This window comes from Hippocampus guttulatus, chromosome 2 (genome assembly GCF_054856545.1).
Source record: "Hippocampus guttulatus isolate MCC_2025c chromosome 2, RoL_Hgut_1.0, whole genome shotgun sequence".
Lineage (NCBI taxonomy): Eukaryota > Metazoa > Chordata > Actinopteri > Syngnathiformes > Syngnathidae > Hippocampus > Hippocampus guttulatus.
The window spans coordinates 17,575,249-17,592,136 of record NC_141262.1 but is presented as its reverse complement, the minus strand read 5'-3'; the positions used below and the strand labels follow the sequence as shown (position 1 = coordinate 17,592,136).

Sequence of the window (16,888 nt, the reverse complement as noted above, 5' to 3'; positions counted from 1 at the left end):
AAAAAAAAATCTTTATTGAACAAGTCAGGATACAATTCTCAGTAAACAGAAAACAAAAGGTGTGTTACTGTATTTTATTAAGCGTAAACGGTTGCGTGACGTCAACAGTCAGCCGACGTTCATTGGTCACACATACGGAAATGCGTATATGACGTATTTTTGAAATTTCAGCGCTGAAACTCCAGTAGCTGTTTGCTGCTGTCCTTGGGAGCTGCGCATTTTGGGCATTAGGGAAAAATAATCAAAATCTTGGGAATCGAAATGTCTTTCGCAAGAGCTCCTTTGAAAAGGTTCAACGAACCTGTTGGTAAGTAAAATTGAGCGGTGTTTTTTTTACGTTGCGGATTTGCAGTAGACTCGTACTAGCATGACGCACGCAGCGTTTGGTTTATTTCAAAATTGTAGGACAATTTAGATAGCAACCTTTGGAAGAATTTGGCCGTTATTATATGTTTCATGTTGTCGAAGTAAAAAAAGTAATAAACCACACACAATGGTTATTTTTGTCGCAACCGGTAACTTGACCGTTTTGCCGTGAATCGCGCGTGAACTACAAGTACAAATCCTGTAGCGATGGAAGTGTACCAGCTTGTGGCATACTAGGTATACCTGTAGCAGTCGTGTCCATGTTGATTCTTTATTCCATCGCGTCACAAGTTCAAATACCGTTCTGTACCTTTTCATTTTTTATTATTCTCTAATTTTGGAATGACTCCTATACAAAAAAGTACAATGACACGATAACTCTCGATTACTGTACTACCAAAGAAGCGTTGTAAATTCGGAAAATCTTATTTTACCCAAGGTTGCGGCCCTGCACCGGGCATCTATGACATCAAACCTGAAGAACTGAAGGGGCCTGCATCCTTTGAGAAATCGGATCGGTTCAAAGATGCAAAGGCGGGTTGGTAACATGTTAATCAGACAGACACATTACGAGACTGACCTCATGAAATCGTGTGTTACGTAGTTGTTTTCTTCATTTGTGTGTTCAGTGCCCCCATCATCACCTTCCAGAAGTACACTGATGTCTCCAGTCAGAAGAACACTATCAGTTGATGGAATGGTAAATTACAGTTGACATTACAATATTGTTATCTTATAAACTATATAATTTCAATTAATTTGGGACCATACAATTTCCTTGCCATTTTAAATGTATCTTACAGGTTGAGGCGTCAAGTACAAAAAAGAGAGAACATTCCATGACCTTGGAAATGAAACAACATCGATTATTGGAGAAAGAGGTGCACCTTTTTAAAACAAAATTTGGGCAATGCTACAACAACCAGAATTCAGAACTAGCAACTGCTATAAAAATAATAGACTTATATGGTGCAATATTGATTTTTGTTTTTCCCTCCTTGTAGATCCGCTTACTGGTCCAGCAGAGAGGGGAACAGGATCGACGGTTGTTCTCCCTTGAGGAGGACTTAAAAAAAGTGGAGGCCAAGTTGTTGGCGGCAGTCAGGGAGAAGACCGGTCTCACTGCTAACATCACCACCCTTGAAAGACAGAAAGCTGAACTCAAGAAAGTCAATGAATTCTTAAAAAACAAGGTTTGTTATACAGTATTCTTCCTTCTTTGTGTGTGTGTGTTGGGTGTGTGTGTGTGTGTGTGTGTGTGTTTTTGTTTAAAGTCAGATAAAATTCCTGACCTGTTTTACCAGCCACTGCTTGTTGCATATAAAGTTGTTGTTCCAGTGAAGTATTTTTCAAATATATCTTCAGTCATTATCAATCTTTACATCATATGAAACTACGGAATACCAATTGAGATGACTATATATCAGGAAATAGGGTCATACTGTACCGCTCCCAAAATGTTGGTCGCACCAGTGCTACCAGCGTCAAAGTTAGCATAGAGCCCTGACATTTATTTAAAGAAATTGCATTTTTTCTATCTAATGAAAGAAACATATTGTTTCACCTGGCAAAATAAGCATGCTAATTGTATTGTGGAGCTAGCTGATGTTTTCAATATATTTTACAGCTCAATTAGTGAGTGTGTGTTTTCTCCCAGGTTTCAGCTGACACAACAAAAAAGAGGATCAATTCACTTACAATGGAACTGATGGAAGCCAGGAGCAAATTGGACGGCAAAAACAAGGTATGCATTTGGTGCACCCACTGCCCTCATTACAACAGTTTTTATTCTTTATTACTATAAACACAGTAAAATGTTACATGCGATAAGCTGATGATCATAGTTTCATTAGTGAGCCAATTATTCAGATGTATACCGAATATGTCTGAGTGCAGGAGCTCAGTGTTCTACAGCTCAGCTCCGAAGGTCACCTCAAGGTGCTCGAAACAGATCTCGGAGCGAGTAAGGACACTGCCAAAGCATTAACAGACAGGAATAGAGACTTGGGTAAGGATGAACAGCAACCGATCCCCTTGTTTTGTACTCAAATCCCGGGTATGTTAATTCAACATTAATGTTGTCTCTCACAGAGGACCTCCATCAAGTGATGAAAAAACAAAATGAGGAGTTGCAACAACAGAATGACAGGTTACATGGTGAGTTGATCCCCAATGTAATGTAGTGAAGGGCAATGTTTATAAGGCAGTGGGGAGGCCAGCCATGGTGATACTGCTTGGAGACAGTGCCACTAAAGGGATGACAGGAGACAGAGCAGGAAGTGGCAGAGATGAAGGGATTGTGTTTTTTTAGGAGTAACCAAGTTGAAAATCAGATGACATTTTTGCAATTTGCTGCAGGAATTTGAACACAGTAGGATGGCGTATTGTCTCAAATTTATATAGGTAATTACCGTAAATTCCGGGCTACAGACCGCACCTGATTAAGAGCCGCATGCCCAGATTTATCAAGAAAAATCAATTTTGTAATTATATGCCCCGCACCGTACTATAAACCGCTGGCCAATGAGTAGGCGGGGGTTTGCTTCTGCGTCCCTGCCGCCGTGGAGCGCCTCCGGGTGAGGCGGCTGACGCGGTCCCCCGGCGAACCCCCGCAGAAAAAAACCCGCAAAATTTCTTAAGGTTAAAATAATCTCCATATTTTTATGAGCATGATAAATGCATTTGCACAACGAAATTACGCTGAAACACATAATAAGAGGCCAGACAAAGAGAGATCTTGATGTGCATTTGCGTAATTACGAGGAGAAATACTGCAGCCCACTAGGCTTTAAATAGAATAATGCAAATGCAAAAATGGGAAAAGATATATGAAATTATTTCTATAGTCAGCCGCTTAAAAATGATCATCGTTGGCAGCTTTAGGCCCGATGCTGCGCGGCTCAAAACACAGATAAAATGTGTTCTCTCGTGGCTGCTTGTTTTCAGTATGACGGAGGAGTCACCTATTTTAATTACAGTCCGAGTGAGAGGCAAATCAAATGTCAGAGGGTCTTCGTCCATATTTATTATTTCATCTGGGCTGATGGAATTCTCCGCTATCTTTGTGTGAATGTGCGGAACGAAGCAAGTTTGTCCTCGTAATTGGGAGGGAGCTGCTGACACAACGTCGTGCATGCCCAAATAGACAGGCTTTTCCGTTTCATGAATCTATAACACCATGACGGCCCACCTTTAAAACCTTTAAAAGCTTTGGTTGTCTTTTTACACTGGCTCAGTTATTCTTGCCGGAACCTCCACCTTCGCACCATCGACTCGTCTTTGCCAAGATTACGGGCAGCAGCTCGATTTCCTTCTTTAACTGCCAGATTGATCGCTTTTAGTTTAAAAGCTGCACCATATGCTTTTCGTCTGGTATTCTCCATGTTGATCAGGGTTAGGAGAAAGACTGACATAAGGAAGTTGTGATTCCCGGTAATCATACAATTTCATTGGACCCCTGTGTACTACTCATTCATTTTATTGGTCCATATTTTTCCCGCGATGGAAAAAAATATATAAAAAAGCCGCTTCATACTACACGGCACAGTGTTGAAAGTGTGGAAAAAAAGTAGCGGCTTGTAATCCGGAATTTACGGTATACATTTTTTGCCTATAGGATAATCCCTTTCCTATTTTTTTTTCCTTTATTTGCCAATATGTTTTAGTTTGGCATAATTACACTGCAATAACTGAACAGTTTTCTTACCACTTGCTTTGTACAGAATTGCCTTTCTTTCTATTAATACGGTAAATCCAGTTTTGGGTGGAAAATGCCCAGTGAAGTCATGGCCGTCAGTTATACGCGGATGTTTGCTATTTGTGAGCCGGTCCGGTCCGTAACCCCTGCGAATAGCCAGGGTTGAGTGCATATTTTGTTCAATGAATGCCTTTAAAAACAAATGAAAACTGAGCTCTATTGCACATGCATTTTTAATCAAGCTCCTTTCATGGACCACATTTAATTGAACAGACCTCTTGCCCCGCTTGCAATATTATTATTATTATTTTTCCAGCTGAGATACGGGAGCTACAAATGGAAATCAAAGTTGTTCAGGGATATCTGGATGCATCCAACGATCAGAATCAGGTGGGCATGAAAGTGAAAATTTGCAATCGGATCCATCGCAGGCATTCATTCGCAGATTCACTTTCGTAGGATCTTCGCTTAAAGTTTAAAGAGGCCAAACAGCAAGTCATCGTCTGTAACTCCGAGCTGCAGAACATAAAGTGAGTAAATGTATAATAGTTCCCTCGAAGGGTGTCAGATTTCAATTCAAGAAAAGATCACAGATATCTGTTGCATGTTCTGCAGACACCTCGAGCAGGAGCTGGAGCAGTGCCGCGCAAAGCTTGAAAGCACTGAAGTTGCTCTGAGGCAAAAAGAGGAGGACGTGCTGAAACGTGAGCACGAGATGCAGGCCTCAAAGGAGGCTTTATCAGAAGTGGAGAGGAAGTTGAAGGAAGAGCTTAAGGCCTCCCAAAATACAGTGAGTGACTTGGAGACACAATTGAACTTCATCAACCAACAAATCCAGGACTCTCAAGCAACGGTTGGTCAGCAGGAGGCCGAACTGGGAATGCTACGGGAGGTACTCCAAAGGACGGAGAGGAAGATGCTTGAAGATGTGGCACATCTTGAACAGAATTGTCTGCTTTCGGCAGAGGAGAAACGTACGTGTGCTCACCCACCGATATCAATCATAAACAACCAGAAGAAAATTCAGCAGTGTTGTTCATGTTGTTGTTGCTTTTCGAAATTCAAGAGGAAGGCTTCAGGAAACTGGAGGAGTTGACCACAGAGCTCAAACTGCTTAAGGACACAAACCAAGATGAGAAAGACAGACGGATTCAGCTCCAGCACGAGCATGCTTCTCTCGTTGAGGAGCTGGCAAAAGAAAGGGTCAGTCGCTGGATTTGCTTGCATGGAATTTCCTTACCCTTTTCGAAATTCCTTCCCTGTTTTAGTGATGTGATGAAGGCATTTCTTAAAGCCCATTCTTTTTCTGTTTGAACGCGCCCAGGCTCTGGTAGACTCTCTTACTGTGCTGCTGGAGCAAGAGAGGCAGGAGTCAGAGGAGCACCGGAGTAAGCTGAATGAGGAGCTGGAGGAGGTGCTGGGAGAGCTGGCTCTCATGGAGGAACAGGCGCAAAGACGAGGTGAAGCGACGGATCAGGGTCAGGAGGAAATCAATGCGTTGGAGAGACAACTCAGTGAAAACAGGGAACTTTTTGAGCGGTGAGTTACATCAAATCTAAATGGACGCTCAGTACCTTGGAGCATTCCGAGTTACCTGCCATTGTTCATTTGTGAAAGTTGTGAGACCAAATTTGAAGTATGAGTGAGCTTCATATATCCTGCCACTAGATGGCAGCAGCGAATGGTACAGAGTCCGCCCAGCATCCTATAATTTGAGCCAGAGCAGTGTCCTGCATTCAGTCTTTTTGAGTAGTGGTCCTGTCGGGCGAGTGTGTATGAGACGAGTATGCAACATATTGGACTGTTATGGTGTGGTCAACTACTTGGGCCTGACTCGTATGGACTTTCTTGAGGCTGATGCCGATTCCCATATTTCACCCCACCACCCCAAAAAAAAAAAAAAATAAATACCAATAACAGATTAATCAGGCGATTAATTTTTAAAAACATGTTTTTCGTGATATCTGTCTTAAAAAGTCAAAATGAGATGTTTCACATACATCATGTGTCCCTCTCAGTTACAGTATAATTGTGTAATGTCAATTGACTACATTTCAACTCAACCTGAGTGTAAATTCCTGGAATTCAGCATATTTGACATCGACCACCGCTTCAAGCTGAGCAGCACATCTGTTACACGGGATAAATAACAGCGTCCCACAGGCTGGCCCATCCTTTCATTCTCCTAATCTCCTTAATGAAGACAAATACTCGGGAAATATTCTGGACAACGTGTCGCTCTACACACCACGAAAAGCAAAGTGATGAGGAACAGAATGAGCAATTTCATCCATGATTAGTAAATAAAAAATGCATTGTGTTAGTTTATCTAAGTAACAATACCTATTCTCAGTTATCGAAACAACCATTTGAAGGTCACCTATTTAATACCATCTAATAGATTTCTTTTGTTTAGGACTGGGCGCCATGGCTGTAGATGTGTCACGATATAAATATTTCATATTAGTCTATCGATCACCAAAGTAAGAAAAACAATACATGAATTAAATATATAATCAAATAAAACAACTATTTGGAGGAAAACTAACTAATTTTCAAAGACTTTATTTGTAGTGTTTTTTGTGTACATTATAATATAAGGTAATGCACACTGTTGTTTACATCCATGATCCTCAAGCAGTGCTGTCAATTTTCATCTGTGGAAGATGCTACCCCAAAGCAGCATCGTTCATTGCACTTCTTCATTGGTTCAGTGGCTTCCTCAGGTCGGCAAGACACACTTTTGTGCTCAATATTTCCTCTTATGTGCTTGGAAATGCGGTGCAAATCTAATGATACACTGCAAACACTTCCTCAATCCCGCAGAATGCCTGGCAGTGCGGGGTTGTGGTTTTCCTCCTAATTTTTCTTTTTTTTTTCTTTTACATTTTGTCAAATGTATTTTCTGTTGATATTGATCTTGCTTTATCATGACACATATTGATATTGATATTGATTCATCACCCAGCCCCGAGTTTGTTTGTACCCAAGCGAGTTGCTCATGAACCCTTGAGTAATCATAGTCTATCCTTTGCGCAGCAACCTGTTATTGTTGAAAGAGGAGCATTCGACCGCCAGGAGAGAACTGGAAGAGATGTCGACAGAGCTTCAATGGTGAGTTGTCAAACATGTTGTTGGTGCTGTTGTGTTACATTGCAATTTTCTGAGAGTTTATTGTTCTTTTGTCCGGTGAAGCACGAAAGAGGCTCTGAGGGCTTCCGAGGAGAGCTATAAAATACTGGGAGAGGAGATGAACAGAGTGACCCAGCAAATGCAAGAGGAGATGGACCAAGCGATTCAACAAAGAGATGAGGAGCACCAAATGAGACAGAAGAATTCAGGGTTTGCCTCTTGACTTTAACTAATGAAGTCTTCCTTTTTCTCTTTTCTTCATTTTACTCTCTTATCTTGCTCTAGAGTTTTGCAGGAGGTGCAAGATCGCCTCGCTCAAAAAGTTCAGGAGATGCAGGCCTTGGAGGCCAGCCATGCTGTGAGAATATCTCACTTAGAGCAGGAGATACAGCGCCAGACACAAGACAAGGAAGAAGCATTGAGGCAAATTGAAGAGCACAAAGTTGCTGAGCTTCACCACCAGGAACAACTGGCTAAGAAACAGCTTGGGGAAGTCCGCCAGGAAAAGGTGAAACTAATGGAACAACTTTTACAAGAAAAAGAGGAGAAAATTCAATATCAAGCCGAGCTCAAGGTGAAAAAGGCAGTACTGGAAGCTGAAACAGAGGAGCACCAACAGCTCAGGTCAGAGGTTCACAGACTACAGACTGAGCTCAATAGATTAAGTGAGGAAAGAAGTCGACTCGTGACACAAGTTGAACTCTCAGAGCAATCATTGATGACGGCAAATACAGAGAAAAAGGATCGCTTGGATGAAATTCAGCTAGAGTGTGTGAACCTTCAGGCACAAACGGTCCTCACAGAGGAAAAGGTGGAGGGTCTGCTGTGCAAAATGGAATACCAACAACAAGAGCGGCACGCTCTGCAGCACCAGGTCATGGCGCTGACTCAGGAGAAGGTCACGCTGCAGTGGGAAATGGATGAGCAGCGACAGAAACTCCAAAATCAAATCATTGAAGCACAGGAAAAGAGGTGAGCAATTTTTTTTTTTGAATGAATGGATGAATTTATTTACACCTTGCAAAAAAATATTTTATTTTTATTTCACAGCTCTTCAAGTTCTGAGGCAGAACATTGGAGGTCACAGTATGAGGAGCTGTTTGCTAAGGTTCAACCCTTTGAGGTTCGTCTCTTCCAAGCAGTTTAAGCAGACACGACGAAATACACTGGATTAATGTTGTAATTGTAATTGTTGTGTAGACGCGACAATCCAACAAAGCAGTGGTGCATTTAATGGATAAAAAGTTGGGAACACACTCCCAAATAATGAGACTTTTGATTTCATTATACCCCTTTAAAATATTGTTATTTTTTGTGGCACCTCTAGGAGCAGTTGAATTACTTTGCTGCTGAGCGAAATGCACTCCTCAATGAAAATGGAGCAAACCAGGAAGAAATAAACAAGCTGTCAGATGCCTATGCTCACCTGCTGGGTCACCAGAACCAGAAGCAGAAGATTAAGCATGTGATGAAGCTAAAAGATGAAAATTTTAACCTGAAACAGGTAGCGCAACTGGGATGCGGTATTCTAACACATCACTTGGCTTATTTTCCTGTCAGTGTGTAACTAATATGAACGTGAATAACTGTATTGTGCTTTTCAAAACAAGTTACAACATGCTGGACATTCCACGATAAAACAATACAATTAATTTTGAAATATATGCACGCATCAAAAAATGGCTAAAACCACAATTTACAACAGTGGTCCTCAACTAGAAATGCTGTAGGTCCACTTTTTTTTTTTTTTTTTTTTAATTATAAGACCAAGGTCCAGTCCCATGCACGGCAGTCATGGGCAGCAGGGCTATATGCCCATTTAGTATGGTCAAGCCAAGCTTATACAAATCAACACTCCTCACAACCAACCAATAATGGGGTGCATGAAAATAACAATTATTCACTTTGCCAGTACACAGCAAATAATGAGAGGTATTGTGTTGAGGCACAGGAACTCTTTTATTTTGTTAAGTTGTGCCTGCTTAATAATAGAAATAGCCCTTTTAGGGAAATAAGACATTTTTACTTGAACTTTGTAGTTCAGGTAAGTAGTTTTCTTTTTTTCCCTTAATTTAACAAAAGCAAAACAAAATACTCATTTTACCAAAATAAATTCTAAACATGAAAACAAAAATATTATTTTAATTTGTACAATTCCCCTTTTCACATCCCCTCTGAAATCACTGAAAAATATATCAGAAGAGGAGTTAAGAACCATTTAAAATACTGACACAAGGGAGCACAGGAATGTGCAGTGCTGTTCTTCCACTAAAGGTGAATGCAATGTCTGAGGCATGCAAATATTATTTGAGGACGCCATTGGGATGTTCATTTACCATGTTGCGGTGTTCTGCTGTTAAACAGCTGCAAAGATCCCCGGGTAGATGGGAGCAAAACTGCACACAATCGAAACCTCCCGCGATTCGTCTTGTCTAATTGTCTGTGTGCGGCTCTCCTGGGCTGAAGCTGTGAGCACACTGTGGCGTCGCGCATGCGTCTGTTTCCTGACACAATCATCCATTTTGAATGCGTGTGTATTGGGATGGACGCATGCTGACGCTTATGTATGGGCACACCTTAAGTTCAGAGGAGCCAATCAGCGCATCGTTTTCGCCAACATGCCCTGCTCAGCCAGGGTTTCCAGTTAGTCAAACATTATACACACACAGTCGCGCTGCTGCAGTCCTCTGCAATACATCTGTTAGTGCATGCAAATAATACAACGGATAATTTTAACAAGCGATCGCGGTAATGCGCAGATTATAGTCCAAAAATATAAAATGTATAACATAAAAATCACTTTATAATTTATTATTTTATACAATTTGCCGAGGGTCCGGACAGAGGAGGTCGGCGGTCCGGTCGTGGATCGCGGTCCGCCAGTTGAGGAAGACTGGTTTACAACATAGAGTTTCACAGCAGAGCTTAAACCTCTCGTTGAACCGTGCGTTGCTGATGTCAACATTGTCATCCGATACCTGTCACCAAGAGTCTGCATGTACCCCTCTGCTTTGGACCGTGAAAAGTTCAATTTTAATTTACCGCATGCACGGCACACATGGAACCCAATTGTTGTGCCCAGCACAAGTCGCGGGCAAAGCACAGTCCAACTGTGCGCATTGGGTGGCGTTTTCTTTGTTTTGATATTTTGCTGGTGTAGCGCAAATAGAAGAGGGCATTTGCACCCTCGTGGGATGGAACTCGGCCGACTCGCGGCCAATCCAAGCAACTCCCCTCATTCCCTTTAAAATCAGGGCGGTCACAGAGCTTGACGTTGCGGAAGCAAAAATTGACTCGCTGGGGTGCATGAGATTGTCATGTGCAAAGAGGGTTTAGTCAGGTTAACTGCAAGACCTCACCTTGCAGATCATGCCGCGAGTGTGATGTGGCTAAATGAAGCGATCTGGAAATGACCCTTTTCACACATTGCAATCTGACTAGTTGGTGTTCATACAATGACTTGTATGACCTTTGAGTTTTCGTCTTGCTCTTGTACTCTCTCTCTGTCTCATTGTGCATGTGTGTGTGTGTGTGTCTTTGTAGGAGGTGCTGAAGCTTCGCTCCCAGTTGAGTCGTCAGAAAAGTGATCTGAATCACCTCAAATCAAAGCTCCCCGCTGAATCTCAGCGCAGGTTTGATCCCAGTAAAGCATTCCAACACAATAAGGAGAACAGGCACACTGAGACTGCAGTAGCTCTGAAAGAAGGTGAGCAGCCATTGCCTCATCTTCTCCTACTTTCACAAAGTTAAGATGGGAAATGAATAAAATTATTGTTTATTTGGTTTTTTTTTCTGTTGTAGAAAATCACACAGCAAAGAGATTCATCTAGACAAGAACAGCAATGATTGAGCTTCTTTCTTTGGGCATCATTCTCAACTTTTTTAACATTCCAAACGTGTTAAATGTCAGGTTAGAGGGCTTGTGTATCTTAAAAAGAAATGTTCGAAACGTATGTCTGAGAAATGATAAACAAATGGTTCCTTTCATAAGACGTCTGATGAGCATTTTAAAAATGATATTTTTATTATGTAGGTAAGCTGGGAGTTTAGTCTGCGGCATTGGGGTGCACATAATTCTTTCTTGTCAATAAAGCCAGATTTCAACATTGGCCGTGTCTGTCTCTAGCCAGCAGAGAGCACTGTCGTATCGCAGTCATAGGTTGAAATGATAGAAACTCATGTTTCTGCAACATCCTGTCATTTCCCAACAAAAGTCACATCTTTGCACAGAAGAGCCTGGCGTTATGGGTTATGGAGCTTTATTTCCTGTCATTCAAACACAGCCAGTACATCACCGAACATGGACTTCAGGACCTTTTCTCACAGGTGGTTCTGTATGTGGAGTCAGCGGCTCAGTCGCAGTAGCCTTCCAGGTGGTAAATGCTGCACGGCTTATGACAGCATTGCTCCACGATGCCTCTCTTCACCTTGGAATCATCGCCTCCAGAAAATTTCCTCCACTGCCGCTGCTCTTGTCTGGCCTTTTTCGACCGTGACCCTTAGAGATGAAAGAAAGTTTCCAAAACCGAGTTAAGTCCGTCTGCTGTGTGAACCTCAAATTTCTCTCTTTGAGCATCTGGACTCATCACACTTTAATGGAGCTTTAATGGCTTGGCTAGGTAATCTGATCATTCCAATCTATTTAGTCTTGTTAGGCCCTCTTTGAGGGAGCGGAGAGGGGGATACGGTAGAGCCACAATAGATTCTATCAAAGCTGCCACGTCTAAACTTCAAAATATCACAGTATTGTTTGAGGTCTAAAAACATTTGTTTTGTGAATAAGTTAATGAGGATCTTCAGTGGACACTGCCCTGAATCGAGATGAGATACAGAGGCTTTGCTTACTAATGATGATCTGTGTGGGACGGGGGGCAATGTATTCTTCACGGATGGCAATTTTACGCGGAAATCCGCCGTTTTATTTCTTAAATTGATCATTTTTGTGAATCGTCTAAACCCGTTGAGAAAATTTTAGAGGGGGTCGGGTACCTTATCGTCGAGTTTTCACGAGCTCTCCCGATCAGTCTTTCCATCTTCCGATTGTAAACAGTCCTGCGATTGGACGTGTATGATGTCTTACTTGTTGTGATTGGTCCATGCCACGCCCCTTTCCGCTTTTTTCATCACTAGCCATTGCCATCCCTGATTCTTCTAATATTGTGTGTTGTCCCTTTACTTGACCTTAATTGACTGTTTGCTAACACTCGACTGCAGAGCTTAAGTACTCAGCCAGCCCAGCTATTACTGCCTGTCATCGCTTCAACATTCGGTTAATATTTTGAAATGCTATCTACGAGTCACTCAAGGCTCTTGAAAGGAAAAAGAAAAAGTTCAAGCTTCTGTGAACAAGAGGAACTACTTTGCTGGGTGCCTTTGTGTAAGGCTTTGAGTAAGCAGCGTCAAAACAGGGTGCTAAGCACTTACCTGAGTCACCCTGAATAAAAGTTAAAGGAGAAAATACAACAAACATCTATCCATCCAACCATTTTCTGATCCACTTCTCCTCACAGGGGTAAGCCTATCCCAGCTGTCTTCGGGCAGTAGGCGGGGGACATCCTGAACTGCTTGCCAGCCAATCGGAGGGCACCCATAGAAGAGCAACCATTTGCGCTCATAATCACACCTAGCGACAATTTAGAGTGTTCCATCAATCTTCCACGCATGTTTTTGGAATGTGGCAGGAAACCAGAATACCCGGAGAAAAGAACATGCGAACTTCACACAGAAAGGCCGAAGCTGGAATCGAACCCTGCACCTCTGCACTGTGAGGCCGACGCGCTAACCAGTCGACCACCGGGCCGCCCCAACATAAAACGTACATCTATTTTTAGATGAAAATTATACTTACTGTGCAGTTAATGAGTTAAATCGGTGTATTTATCATTGTTGTCTTATACGTCTGGTTTGAGTGCAAAAATGTTTCTTCATTGACTTGTTAAAAGTTAGACTAGCGCAGGAGGCTACTATGCAATGCAAAATATATTGTCAAAGTAGGGTGTTGAACTTTGAAAGGCATTTGTTGACTTTGTTAAATGTTGTCATCTTTAAATACTGTATACAGTATATATTTATTTATTTATTGTGTGGCACATGTATGTGGCTGAGCTCAACTGAACTGAGAAAGGAATGAATCACTTCATGAAGTAACTCCATTGATGGTACATTCACTCATGAAAAAAGTGATATGCTTTGTAAGCAAATGCACAGTTGCATACAATCTGGTGTGCATTTAACATCTTCAGTGCGGACCACTCATGTGCACCCATGGCCAGAGAAATGGATGCATGGTAGATACAAGCCCTCCAAGAGGCTTCTGCAGAAGGATTCTCTCCTAACCACCAGATAGACAATCCACACTCAAGACTTCCGATGAGGATGATTTTACATGGCCTTACTGAGCAAGTGCTCCAGCTCCCTCTTGTGAAGTCGTCTCGGACTGTGGAAAAAGCCCCTCTCTCCACATACAAAGTACAGGGCGTCCACAAGGTGGGAGCCACAGAGGTGGTGGGTAGGCACGGGGCCAACCCATGGAGTCGGGAGCACCAGCAGAAACAGGATTGATAACGCCCATGATGCCTTGGCCATAGAATGGAGACCTGAAGAAAAAAATCAGCATAAGTATGGTCTTTATAAGATCACCCCTGTGTTTCCATTTGTCACCTCCATTCACAATAAATACACATTTTACACGTATGAAAATTGGGACATCAAGAGAAAATTAAGGTCATGTTCTTCCTCTTACACCCTTTTCACGCTGCACCTGGCACACCGTCGATTCATTGTTTGTGAAAGCACAGCAAAACTGTGTGTTGCGGAGGCTTGCAGCGCTTGGGGTGAGCGCTGCAAAAACTAATTGGTATGTGTTTTGATTAGGTCAGCACATGTCTACTACTTGTGCAGGAGTTTTTTGCCTAACTCAAATTATCCTCAAAATGAGGATAGTTCGAGCGTGGTTTCTTTTCTCCCCCTCTCGCTCCCTTGTGGTTTCTTTCTGATTTCTGGGTTGAGTGAACGCTGGCGCGTTTGGCTGCCGCTGCTCAACCCGCATTGTTTTGTGTTTTTTGTTATTGTAAAGTGTCCTTGGGTGTCTTGAAAGGCACTTATAAATAAAATATATTATTATTATATTACTGCGACTTGTCTTTATGCCAGTGATATACAGTACAAAGTTCACTGCTGAATGTGCAAATTTTAAATATCACTTTTGTTATTTGGAACAGTGCACATATTGTTGACACTGCCTGTTGTATATTATTATTATTACTATTGTTTTTACATGCTCTTTAATTTGATGCTTAAAGTAAGGGCGGGGCAGTGGAATTTGACATTTTAAAGAGCAGTATACCAAAAAATTGTATTCGTATGCTCAAGTCAGCGCACACACACTTACACACAGGAATGTGTGCGTGTGTTTGGCATGTCCAACTTGCTAAACATTCATCTTAGCCTGGTCTGAACCTTCAGGATTAGTGGCTCTTATAAGAGGTGATCTCAACTGTGAACCTGCTCTCATATAGAAAAAGGTCAAGACACGTGAGACAACGGAGTGCACACGCCATTATGTTTTGTTTTTATTGCATTCTTTTAATTTAAATCTAAGACATAACATCAAATACAATATCACTTTGATTCTCAGCGTTCACCTACATACTTGCCAATACTAGGGATGGTCTGATCTGGATTTTAAACTGACAATCACGATCATCCATGAATGTGATCGGCCAATACCAATCACGTGGATCAGGTGTAAAATCTAGAATTTTGGAACTACAACTACGCCCTTTTCTCAAAAAAAAAAAAAAAGATTAATTAGTTGACTTCTTTTTTCATTTCATTGATTTTAAAAACATTTAATTTACCGTAAATATTTGTCTTTTTTTAAACAATCCATTCTCACATTGCTCTTAATTTAATTCTCGCAAAGCCCATTAAAAAAAATAAGGAAAACTCCTTTGTTCGTACATGATAATTGTACACTTTCTCAGTGCATCTTCAAGGTCAACTCCTACCTTAGTGTTTTGCAGATCTTTCCGTTGGTGCAGAATTGTTATTAGTGTCATTAATTAAATCACATTTGTGATTAAGACTCCAGGTTTGAAGTTCAGCTTCTGTTTCAAGGTTAGCAGTCATTTGGAATCTACACAGAGCCTTTGTGGAGGTCTTACAATGTACTGGCGCTTATTGGCTTGGAAATGAATCATTTTAACAGTAATCTTTAACAATGCACCAGCGCCAGACATTACGACGTTGGCAATGAGCTTTATCTGGCCCGCCACTCCTCCATCCCTGCTGGCTGGATGCCAGGCTCTTGGCACAGTGGACCGGCTGAATTATAGATTTGCCTGTGCTGCTCATTACTTTCATCCTGATTATTATACATGGACATTTTCAAAGTTGAGATCTTGAGGGAATACAGAAAAAACAAAGCCACGCTTACCTGTGTTTGCGACCTCAGTGCACTGGAGCTGCTGGTAGTTGCAGATGAATGGGGAGCAGACCTATTGGGTTGTACAGGTACAGAGAAGAGCATCTCCACTTGGCTCCACTTCCAAGACATACAGTACAGTACCTCCTCACATGCACCTGTTCTTTGTCATCTTCTGTGTGACACTCTGGTCCCGTTATTAACACCGTGACCTGTAGTTTACGCTGATCTGCTCTTGAGTACCTCTAAGTCATTTACTCTGCATGGCCTTACAGCACAGTTCAGATCAAGTTGAAGAGTGAGACAGCCTGAATGACAAGAGTTCCCCCGCGTGACAGACAAACACCATATGTCACATACTGATCACGTTGGGTAATAGATTAACAGATTTCTAGACTGGGTCGTGACAACTACTGGTAAGACGTAGAGTAGTTATCCGCAAGAAAAAAATACACACCAGGTTCAGCACCTAGAGATTCATGATGTAAGCAGCAGATTCATTGTTCCCCTTTGGCACAATTATGTGAGATACATAACATACGTGCATATACATACATTCACAGGGTTGGGAGGGTTACTTTAAAAATGTATTCTGATACAGTCACTAATTACCTGTAAAATATGTAATTGGTATAATAATCAAAGGTGGTTCAATGTGCTATGGAGGGAGATTTAACAAAAGTGTGTGGAGGAGATTTCTGGTTTGCTTGTTTTTTTTTTTTGTCCATTCATCCAAAAAAGAGCAAACTCGTGCATGCATATATTTATGGGCCTTGTGTCACTGAGGCAAAGCCTTGCTGGAATAGGAAAGGGACTGCTCCATATGGAGTCTCAAATATCACATCGTAAAAAACAAAAAGTAAGAATTTGTGCTCACGCAGTAACTATTATGTATGCACGAGGAACTACTTTGTGGGCACGGACTTCTACTTTGTGCGGATGGACTAATATATTGTGTGCACAAAATAGTTGTTTGTGCACACAAAGTCATCGTGGCTCCCTGGGGGTAACTTGAATGGGAAAATCGAAAGTATCTTCATTCAAAGTTGAAAGGTCGAAGGAAAGCAACACAATCAACAGGGATAGCATTACAGTATAACCTTTTTTTTAGGCTTGTGATGAGTCACAAGGACATCATGAAAAGTGTGGCATTGCAAGGAGTTATTATCACAGAGAGACGTTTGAATAGACTGATGAGAGTTGTTTTAGCGGCAGAGGTACGACTTAGATGCCGGGATCGATTTTATTACTCAGCAACTGCAACCCTT

General features: G+C 41.7%; 2 protein-coding genes across 3 annotated transcripts; one reads left to right on the top strand and one right to left on the bottom strand.

Moving 5' to 3' along the window:
- The first annotated feature begins 179 nt into the window (after window positions 1-179).
- On the top strand, window positions 180-11,301 carry hmmr (hyaluronan-mediated motility receptor (RHAMM)). 2 transcript variants are annotated; one of them, XM_086099713.1, is made up of 21 exons: window positions 180-307; window positions 806-904; window positions 996-1,066; window positions 1,170-1,247; window positions 1,371-1,559; window positions 2,024-2,110; window positions 2,263-2,374; window positions 2,458-2,523; window positions 4,380-4,453; window positions 4,523-4,593; window positions 4,679-4,853; window positions 4,929-5,037; window positions 5,130-5,266; window positions 5,388-5,602; window positions 7,103-7,177; window positions 7,259-7,405; window positions 7,481-8,167; window positions 8,246-8,318; window positions 8,523-8,699; window positions 10,739-10,901; window positions 10,997-11,301. In XM_086099713.1, the coding sequence occupies exons 1-21, from the start codon at window positions 262-264 to the stop codon at window positions 11,023-11,025; spliced, it is 2,880 nt and encodes a 959-aa protein (XP_085955839.1). In that variant the 5' UTR covers window positions 180-261; the 3' UTR covers window positions 11,026-11,301. The 2 variants fall into 2 exon arrangements, with proteins under 2 accessions (XP_085955839.1, XP_085955830.1); XM_086099704.1 differs by having other exon boundaries at window positions 4,679-5,037.
- A 136-nt stretch (window positions 11,302-11,437) lies between these two features.
- LOC147208713 (insulin-like) lies at window positions 11,438-16,451 on the bottom strand. The gene is made up of 3 exons (XM_086099724.1): window positions 15,633-16,451; window positions 13,591-13,791; window positions 11,438-11,693 (listed from the first exon to the last, which is right to left on the bottom strand). Exons 2-3 carry the CDS (start codon window positions 13,778-13,780, stop codon window positions 11,548-11,550), a joined length of 336 nt encoding a protein of 111 aa, XP_085955850.1. The 5' UTR covers window positions 13,781-13,791; window positions 15,633-16,451; the 3' UTR covers window positions 11,438-11,547.
- Window positions 16,452-16,888: the final 437 nt, after the last annotated feature.

Excerpts from the sequence above, each read along its gene's own strand:
- hmmr (XM_086099704.1), top strand. The coding sequence starts at position 262 with ATGTCTTTCGCAAGAGCTCCTTTGAAAAGGTTCAACGAACCTGTTG. Across the intron at positions 1,248-1,370 it reads ATCGATTATTGGAGAAAGAG|ATCCGCTTACTGGTCCAGCA; the intron begins GTGCACCTTTTT and ends CCCTCCTTGTAG. Across the intron at positions 5,038-5,129 it reads GCTTTCGGCAGAGGAGAAAC|AGGAAGGCTTCAGGAAACTG; the intron begins GTACGTGTGCTC and ends TCGAAATTCAAG.
- LOC147208713 (XM_086099724.1), bottom strand. The coding sequence starts at position 13,780 with ATGGCCAAGGCATCATGGGCGTTATCAATCCTGTTTCTGCTGGTGCTC. Across the intron at positions 11,694-13,590 it reads GGAGCTGGAGCACTTGCTCA|GGTCACGGTCGAAAAAGGCC; the intron begins GTAAGGCCATGT and ends TTCATCTCTAAG.